The 10,000-nt window shown below is 43.6% G+C and overlaps 1 protein-coding gene across 1 annotated transcript in view; it reads right to left on the reverse strand.

Annotated features, from left to right (window-relative positions):
* The window catches only part of pcdh17 (protocadherin 17), a 67,486-nt gene extending 59,938 nt beyond the window's left edge, over nt 1–7,548 (reverse strand). Inside the window, exons 1-2 of the mRNA XM_080429267.1 lie at nt 6,874–7,548; nt 3,013–5,940 (exon numbers count right to left, since the gene is read on the reverse strand). Coding sequence (XP_080285393.1) covers nt 3,013–5,508 — 2,496 coding nt within the window. The 5' untranslated portion in view covers nt 5,509–5,940; nt 6,874–7,548. The remainder of the gene's footprint in view (nt 1–3,012; nt 5,941–6,873) is intronic.
* Nucleotides 7,549–10,000: the final 2,452 nt, after the last annotated feature.

Here is a 10,000-nt window from a genome sequence, read left to right on the forward strand (position 1 = left end):
TTGTGCGACTCTACACAAGGCAGATTGTCGCCACCTAAAGGTGATTTTTATAGCACTGTGTTTCCCCTCACCTCCACAGCACATGCTCTACATCATCATGGATGGATGGCCACCCACTGAACAAGGATTCAATTATTGGAGCTTCATCACTTAATTAAATTAAAGTACTCTAATAAAAGGATTATCAAACCACATAAATATAATTGCTGTATTTAATAGCTGTGTTTGGTTACTTACACTTGGTATTTCTAGTTACTCTGTGAAAATAGGGAAGAGGGGAAACAACCACACATAAAGCGCAGCGCAGCTGCTGAAGGCAAACAAATTCCTAGACGAGAGTGAGCACCAGCTTGCTATTTGGGGCGAATTACTGAAAATCCCTCTTTCTTTCCTCTAGTCTAGAACAGAACACTGAGGAACTCTGCAGTGGATTGACTTTAACCTTGATTCCACAGTAAGTAATACCCCTTCAACGCCTTAAGCAGAATTAGGCATCATTACATATCATCCATCTCCTTAGCCGAGGAATTCTCTTGTACAAATGAAATGAAGCCCTCTACTGCTGGGCCCGGTGCTGGCCCAGTAGTCGCTGTGCGATAAGGCTGGCAGAGCTCTCTACGTTCATATTATTCCACTCTCCCAGCTAGAAGCGCACTCAGTCTGTGGGTGCACCGTGATAAAACATCATTAGAGGCCAGCAGCGGTGTGTCGAGAGACTGGGAGTCACAGGCAGAGCTAAAGCAGCCCTGCTAGCTACACAGCATGGATGAAGGGAGTAGTAAGGTGCCCTTGTGAAACTGTCTGAGCAAGAGATATGCCCCCCACGCCCTCTTCTTACTCTCTACCCCACCCCCTTATCTAACTTTATTTATTTTTCTTATTTAGCCTCCCCCTCCCCTGGTAGCTGTAGTGACAGATAGGCAGAGTGGCCTTGGGATCGATGGAGGGGGAATTCTGTCTTTGTTTCCTGACATTTTTCCCATAGCCACTCTGCCCTGACTCAGGTTACTTACTGTCCACACTAAGCGAGGGAGAGAGATGGGGGAAAGAAGAAGGAGGGAAGAGAGAGAGAGAGAGAGAGAGCGCGGGTGTGTGTGGGGAAAGGGATATGCCTTGGTACGTCTTTAGAAGAAATCTGATGCCCCGGGCCAATCTCCCACTACACAGGTTTCTGTTGAATAATACAATATAGAGCACCCAGCACACCTCATGTGTTGAGGGGACCCTCCATGACCAACAACACAGTAAGAAATGTGTTGTGCTGAATTATTTTTCTTTGTTTTTTCTTTTCTGTTGGGGGGGGGGGGGGGGGTGACACTTTCTGAAGAGAGAGAGTAAAGAGAAAGGGCATGTAAGGATGCACAGCAAGCTTCAAACAGCCTGATTCATCACGGCTGCATTAGGAAAAAGAGACAGTCTGCAGAGTGGACCGGCAATTATTCTGTCCCTCTGATTAGGAAGCCTTAACGGTCGTCGTGCCGACCCCTGCCCTGTGCAGCTGGCTCATAATAGAAGCAGGACGGAGAGTGAGAACTACGGACGTTGTCCCTTCCTCCCTGGTGAGAACATGTCACATGTGATCACTGTGATCCTCACATCCGTGCACAGCGTAAATAGTAAATATAGGGTACAAAAGATAAGCACAATAGAGAGAGAGAGCACGATAGAGAGACAACCACAGCCCATTAGTATGAACTAGGAACAGTCACAGATATTTCTAGCAAAATATAGCAAGCTAGAAACAGCCAAAGAAAACTATTTGTTTTCCTTGTTGACGGAATTATATGCATTTTTAACAGGTAATACCCGTCCCATAATCATATAATACTGTAAGAGAAATCTCAAATCTTGCATGTGTATACAAATTAAATGTAACTAGCCCATCCCAGTAAACGATAAACTTTTACTAAAAGGTTTAGTACAGAGAGACACAGCGGTTGTCAGTGCAAGCTTGTACAACCAAGCACTCACCACAAATATGTTGACAAATGGAAAAATATAAGAACAATCAATAGGAAATTGAATCCAGCTGAACTAAATATTCTTGAAAGCACTATTATATAGTTATGATAAATGAATAAATTCCACGTATGCATCACTACAATATTAAATGCTTAAATAAAATGCAAACTAAGTGTTTTGTAACTTTATGTGATGAACTTTTAAATGATTGCAGTATGCTAATATGATATCACACTTGGCGATTGGTAAGGCCAGCCCAGTTCTGTTAATGGAGATGTGCAATTCATCAACTATCAAGACCATACAAATCCACAGAATGCTAATAAGGCATAAGGGAGATAATACACAATACCAGTGAAACACTGGAAGTTCCTTATTGATTGAGCTCTTTCATTAGACTTAGTGTGGCTACAGTAAGTATATTTTTAACCACAAAAGCTAATCATTGGACGATGAGAAGATGATATATCAGCTCTGTGGGAGCAGTCAATAGATCATATCCAGTTGTCCAGATATGCTGCTGTTTGTTCAAGCATGCCAACTAATCCACCAACTAGATGTCTTTCTTTCCACAGGAGTTAATTAACATGAATTCTGCAATGACGGTCAGTGAATCAAAACTGATTCAAGATCTCTGGCCTAGGTACTAAAGATAACAGATCTCTCATTTTAATTATTGGCTTTTCTGCTCTATCATAGCCACTGAATGTTTGTTTAACCCTTCTAATGGCCAGCTCTTCTTAAATTTTCTCATTTTCTGTGTGGATTTTTTCCCCTTTCCCTTCCTTGTCTAACTGTGCAGAATTGGAGACATGCAGTAAACTCTTCAGGGTTAATTTAACTCTGAGAATTAAAATGGACCCAAACTACCTATTACGAGTCCAGTTGGATAAGTGTTTACGCTCTCAGAGGTAACTTTATAGAGGATTGTGTGTAGTTGTTATGGAAAATAAATGGGGATACAATTTTGTGAGGAATGAAGACTCACAATCAAAGACAATAGCATATTTTCTGTGAACCAGTGAAACATAAGTGTGTAGCTTGCCATACCTGTATAATGGACATGCGATTGGTCGGCGTGTCTGTAGTACTGGAGACTGGACCTGTGAAGCTGGTGTGGCATCCCACATGGCCTTGGGGCACGCTGAGATTGTTGGCAGTGGGTTTGAGGTACATGACCTCCGACCTGGGCGAGCTGAGGGGCAGGCGGGTCTGGTAGTCAAAGTACATGGGGGAGGTGGCTAAGGAGGGGCTGCTCACAACATTCATTACGTTCATGGCATCTCTCTCTTCCACCTCACTCTGCACCAGCATGATGTCGTTTTTGTTGATCTTTTTCTTCTTGCTCTTCCCCAGCTGCGGGTGCGAGTACTCCGCAATACGGCAATTATACGTGCGGATCTCCTTGTTTTCCCGCTTGCACTTTATTGCAATGGTGACCATGGCAGCTAGCAGCATTACAGAGATGATGCTCAGCGTTACGATGAGTGGGAGGGACATGTCCCAGTTTCGGTTCTCTTCGTTGATGCGGGGCTCCCCACCTGCCAGCGGCCCATTGTAGGCCTTGACGATGAGCCTGGCAGCGGCAGTGAGAGTGGGTTTCCCGTGGTCCATTACCCGAATGATGAGCTCCACCATGGGACTTACATCCTCCCAAGACGGGTGGGCAGTCCGCACCTCTCCCGTCACCGGGTCGATCTCAAACAGGTGCTCCTCGTTGCCGTCTGAGATCTCATAGGTGAGCCGCCCGCTTTCGCCGTAGTCATTATCCACCGCCCGCACCGTAGTGACAATGTAGCCCACGCCAACATTGCGTGGCACGTGGATCTCAGCAGTATCGTTCTGCAGCAGGGGTAAAACAATGACAGGGATGTTGTCATTCACATCCAGGACACTGATGCGCACAGTGGTGTTGCTCTCCAGGTGAGGGGAGCCGTTGTCTTTAGCCAGGACCTTGAAGTCAAAGTATTTCACTTGCTCATAATTGAAGGACCTCACAGCATAGATGGCACCGTTTGCAGCGTTGACATTGACGTAGGTGTTAACATCACCGCCACTCACATTGGAGTTGACTATGCTGTAGTACACCGTGCCATTCTGGCCAAGGTCTGGGTCATGGGCCAGAACTGAACCCAGGTATTCCCCAGGGATATTATTCTCTGGGATCTGAAGGAGATACACAGACTTGGTGAAGCGAGGGACGTTGTCGTTCTCGTCTAGAATCTTTACAGTGAAGGACTTAGTAGAGTTTAGAGGGGGGATCCCATTATCTTTGGCCACGATGGTGACATTGTACTCATCCTGCGTCTCTCTGTCCAGAGGCCTGTCTGTCACCACGGTGTAAAAGTTATCATAGTTCTCCTCTAATTTAAAAGGGACATTTCCCAGCACTCTGCACTGAAGCTGGCCATTCCTGCCCGAGTCCTTGTCTGTGACACGGACAAGAGCAATGACAGTGCCTGGGGGCGCTGCCTCACTGATGGCTCCCTGTCTCACAGACACAAAGCCTATCGATGGCCAGTTATCGTTTCTATCCAGCACTTTAACAGTGACTTTACAATGTCCAGGGATTGGGTTTGGGCCCAAGTCTTTTGCCTGGATGTCAATCTCAATAATTGGGCTCTCTTCATAGTCAATTTCTCCCTGAATCTTTATGACCCCTGTTCTTGAATCTATAGAAAATAGTTCCCGGATTCTCTCTGGGGCATAGCCACTAAAAGAATATACTACCTGTCCATTGTTACCCTCATCAGGGTCAGTGGCATTTAAATCAATCAGGACTTTTCCAGGGGGGGAATTCTCTGGGATTTCCACCACATATGATGGCTGGTCAAACACTGGGCTGTTATCATTGGAATCAATAACTTTAACATTGATCTGCATCGTCCCTGACCTGGGATATTCCCCGCCATCAGTGGCTGAGAGAATAAGAGTGTGGTGATTACGTTCCTCTCTGTCTAACGGTCGCTGAATAACTAATTCTGGAAATTTTGTCCCATCCCCGCGGGTTTTTACTTCTAAAGAAAATAGATTGTAGTCATCTCGTGTTATTTGATAGGTTTTCAGGCCATTTTCCCCTGCATCCGGGTCGTGTGCACTGGTCAAGGGAAAGCGTGTACCCGGAGCTGCATTCTCTGAAATGTCAATATCAATCTGATCTGATGGAAAAGCCGGCGAGTTGTCATTGATGTCCTGAATATCTATTTTGATCATGCAGATCTCCTTGTCGTTGGCAAACACCTCCATGGAGAGCTGGCACTTGGGGTTCCTCCGACACAGTGTTTCTCTGTCGATGCGCTGCTTGGTGTACAGCAGTCCACTTTGTGGGTCCACATCGATAAGATGCGGGGCAGAATTCTCCAGCACCCGAAAGTTGGCTTTCTTACCCTGCCCCGGCCCCGTCTGCTCCAGTCCGATTCTAGCATCTTTGGCAATGTTCCCAATCACCGTCCCCGGTCCCTGTTCCTCTGGGACAGAATAATTCAAGTTTTTCAACGTCAGGGCTTGCGCCCATAATAGAAGGAAAAAGAAAATGGAAAGATACATCCCCTGTGCCGTAAGAGTCCTTGTAATTTTTATGTATTTACGCTTCCTTTGACTTGTTGATATGCCGTCCAAATGTGTTATTTATTTTATTCATGATCAAACAATCAGTTCTGTTCATCCTGTGATTGTGAGGTACTCATGTGCTCTGCAGGCCTAGGTATTCATTCCTTGATTGTCTCTTTGCTCCCCCAACTCTCTCTCTCTCTCTCTCTCTCTCTCTCTCTCTCTCTCTCTCTCTCTCTCTCTCTCTCTCTCTCTCTCTCTCTCTCTCTCTCTCTCTCTCTCTCTCTCTCTCTCTCTCTCTCTCTCTCTCTTCCAGCGATCGGTGGTGCTGAATACCTAATTTATATTCAGCTGAGCGCCCAGGCTCATCTGAGCAATAATCGCAATCCAGTCTCCACGAAACAGAATCGTCCTTGTACGTGCTCCTTCCTATAAGACAAGAACGAGGGGGGAAAAACTGTTGATTAGTAACTGAGCTCTGTTTCTAATAAAAAACTACAAAATAGAAAATAACCTTCGCTGCACTTGCTACTTTGACAAGCAATCCACCGTTGAGAAAAATTACAACATTGCTCATGCGTAATTCATCTCCACTATTATATGGGAAGCCTGTCAATTAGTTAACCTTGAGAAGCCATTTGGTGCTGGCCAGATATACAGCTCGTAAAGATCCCTCTTGAAGATCATTTAGCACGTTTATTACAACGAACAGGACATCCACGGCGCAGCTTCATCTATCTCCGTATATGAGCGACTTGACAGAAACATTATAACGGTCCATTTTACGCATTGTAAATGTATTAACTGGAAACGGAACTGGCGAACTTTAATAATGTGTAACACTGCAGGCGTAACCGAAGCTATAGACCTATATTGTGGCATTCTTCTGAATAAGTAGCTATGGACAGAATGAGCCTCAAATCCGCATATTCAGGCTATTTAATAATAATAACTATATATAGCCTTGGATCAAGACGAATCATAAGATGTATTTTATTTAGTCAGACTCGATAAAATACATATATGACAGTCTTGATCCAAGCCTAATAATAATAATATCCCTAAGCTAATAATGATAATAATAATAATAATAATAATAATAATAATAATAATAATAATAATAATACAAATAATAAATATATAATTCAGGAATCAGCTGCCAATATCTCAGAACATCTCTCCGCTATACTGCTCTCTCCTCTCACTCTCACCAGATAGATGTGCTTATAAGAAGCTGTTGCATCCTCAAGCACAGCACAGGCATGGAGGGTTAGATAAGCAATACCAGCACTATAAATTAACAATGAAAAAAAAAAAAAAAAGTCTAATGAAACACACACAAAGGGAAATAATAAGACTCACCTAAAAATCGTAATAATAATAATAATAATCCGAATCCTTTAAGCACAAGCCAGTTGGCAGGTGTGGATGGAGAGTTTTCCCACTGCCACGCTGATCCGTTCCCCGTGTCCACAGAGCCACCAGTCTCAGACACACACTGACTACAGTGCAGCGCTGTCGGGAGGAGAAAAAAAAAAAGTGCTCCAGAAAAGTATGACTGTAATGTCAATGAGCTGAAGTCCTCTCCTGTCTGATTAGGATGCAGCAGCGAGCCTTGCGCCGTGGCTGCGCCTGCAGTGACTGAGTCACCGCGTTTTCTTCGGCGGAATTGTTTTTTGAAAGATGCGATTCACGAAAAAATCCCAGATGAAGTGTATTATAGATCCAATGAGGACATTAGCAATGCCAACCGATCTCTTCTTCTTCCCGGCTGGAACAACAACAGTGCTGGGTGACTGATCCCCGTAGTGGCATTGTGTCCTTGGCCACCGTGTCCGCTAGTGTCCCCCCGTTATAAAGTCCACAGTCAGAGCCACTAGGAGAGGATAGAGGCCACTGTTCAATGACAACCTCCGATATCACCGTGGTTCTTTATATGCTCGCCAAAAAAAAAGGTTATTTTTTAGTAGATGTATAAAATAAAGCTGTAGGCTGTATTTGGTATTTTACGCACGTCGGTCCAACCCTCGCCATGCAGAGCGCTTCTTCTTACTGACTGAACTCCGGACACCGCATGGTGCATTAAACATCGTCGCTGCTCCCCCTGCCAGCCAATGGATTTGAAGGAGGTGGGGAAAGGAGGAGGGATTCAACAGCCGCTGTAGGTACTAGAGTACAGATGATTGGTGGTCCGCGGCTCACTAGGTGATGCATCTTTTCAAATTTCACAGCTCATTGTTGTGTAGCACGTAGCAGGGGTCTTCAACGTTTTTTCAGGCAAAGGACCCTCTTAGCTAAGGGAAAGATGAAGCAGGGACCACCCACGTAAGCCTAATACATATTGTATAAAATTGTCTTGCATAGGCTATTCAACTTTTTCATAGATTTCATAGGTAGTTGGATTCACAATGTGTATTTGCAGACAGTAAGACCTGATTCTACAAAATGTTTAAAAAAAAACAGTTTAAAAAAATATATATATTTTGCTATGTCAGTCACTTTTTCATGTCAAGGACCCCCAAAATTATATGTATTTTTTTCCAGGGACCAGAAGCAAAGATTTGACTCAAAATTTTTCCCTTTAAAAAAAAAATATATATATTCAAATATTTAGAACCTCCAGAAAAATGTGATTATGCCATCGCATAATCAGCAAAATGGCGCATAATTATGCGGGGGTAATGTTTTTTCAAAAAGGCTGCATCGCATTGCATAATATGCACATCGCATAATATGCGCATCGCATATTTTGCAAATTCCCGCAATTTCACCGCATAAAATTGTAAAAAAAACTGCATATTTCATCGCAAAATCAAGGATTTTAGCCCACATAATCAAGAGTTTTAGCCCGCATAATCAAGGATTTTTGCCCGCGTTTTTTTTTTAGGGTCTAAATATTTGCACAAATGTTAAAGATTTTTTGAAAATAGCAGATCTACAAGTTCACAGCGTGGCACTCGATGCGCTGTGAGCTTGTAGATCTGCTGTTTCCCCCATCATATCAGATTTGGCGGACCCCCTGTAGTATCTCTGAGGACCCCCTAGGGGTCCCGAACCCCATGTTGATGAAGACCCATGTTGTATAGCAGAGAGGCTTGGGGACGCTCAGAGGCTGTGTGGGCATAAAATTGCATTCATTTGAAATTCAATACAGAATTCCACAACATACAAAACACATAGGCCTATTACACACAACACAAAGCATATGTAGTCTATTTCAGCTAGAGATAAATGGATCCAATTTCCTTCCCACTTGCACAATTTCAATTATCTGATATGGATTCCAAAATGCAGATAACTACCCAAAATAAAGTTAACATCGAAATGGAAACTGGAAATCAAAAGCAGGCTTTTTAGCTTATAAAGTAGGCTACGATTTGCATTATTTTGGCACAAAATGGCACTAAATATGAAACCATTATGAAAAAGCTTATTTTAATCCCAAGGAGAGGGATCATCCTGAGGGAAGTTGAGTCTTTATCTGTTTCTTATTTGCAAACTAGACCTTTTTTCTCTTTTCTTTTTTTTTGTAGTGCATTCATTGGAAGAAAAAAATATAGGATATACACTTCATTTCTAAGTGTGGTCCGACGCTGCAGGCCAGGGGAATGAATGCTATCTGGAAAAAAATAATTAATCAACTCTTGTCCTCAGAACTCAGGAGCATCCTCTCTGCCATTTCAAGGGAGAATTTGAAATGTGCTTAACCAAACAACAGTATAGTATGTTGATTTCTTGCATAACTGCCAAGTATAATCTAAATAGCAAGGATCACCCAATCAACCAATGTGTGTTTAACAGATTTATTATGAGCGACGAAACGAATGAACCAAAATTAAACTTGACTCTTGTATAGAGCGGAGGAGGGGGATGGTTACATGAGTATTTATAGGAAAAACGGAAGTCACTTGATAAAGGTGTGAGGGGAAATAGAGTTTGTATAACCTACGGTCAGAGCCGTCTGGGAGAAATGCGGGGCCCGGTGCGAAGTCACATGCGCAGCGCGCGTGCGCGCCCCCATCCTTGCGCGCGCGCACGCGATTTTTTTGCGGTTTTGGGCGGATATTTCCGAGTTTTTGGTGGTTATTTGCGGTTATTTCTATTTATAACTCTTAATAAATGTGATTCTGTTCATAAAAAAATAAATAAAAAAAAGGGGGGGTTTTTCTTTTTCTTTTTTTTTCTTTTTGCGGGGCCCCCCCAAGCGCGGGGCCCGGTGCGGCCGCACCGCTCGCACCACCCTTCCTGCGGCCCTGCCTACGGTTATACAATCGATCAGTCCAGCGGTACCCAAGATCAACTGCTCACACACGAACGGATGGATAGGGGCAAAAACATAATCCCCACCCCTGGCCATTCTGGCCAGGCAGACAGTAAACATGTTGAATGTTGACATTTTGGCTTGATGGTATACTATAGGAAAGGTCATGGTCACTCAAATGGTTTGGATTCATCCGAAGGGGAGCATGAATGTGCTCAGCAAGTTTCA

This window comes from Gymnoscopelus braueri, assembly GCF_963280865.1.
Source record: "Gymnoscopelus braueri genome assembly, chromosome: 1".
In the NCBI taxonomy this organism is placed as follows: Eukaryota; Metazoa; Chordata; class Actinopteri; order Myctophiformes; family Myctophidae; genus Gymnoscopelus; species Gymnoscopelus braueri.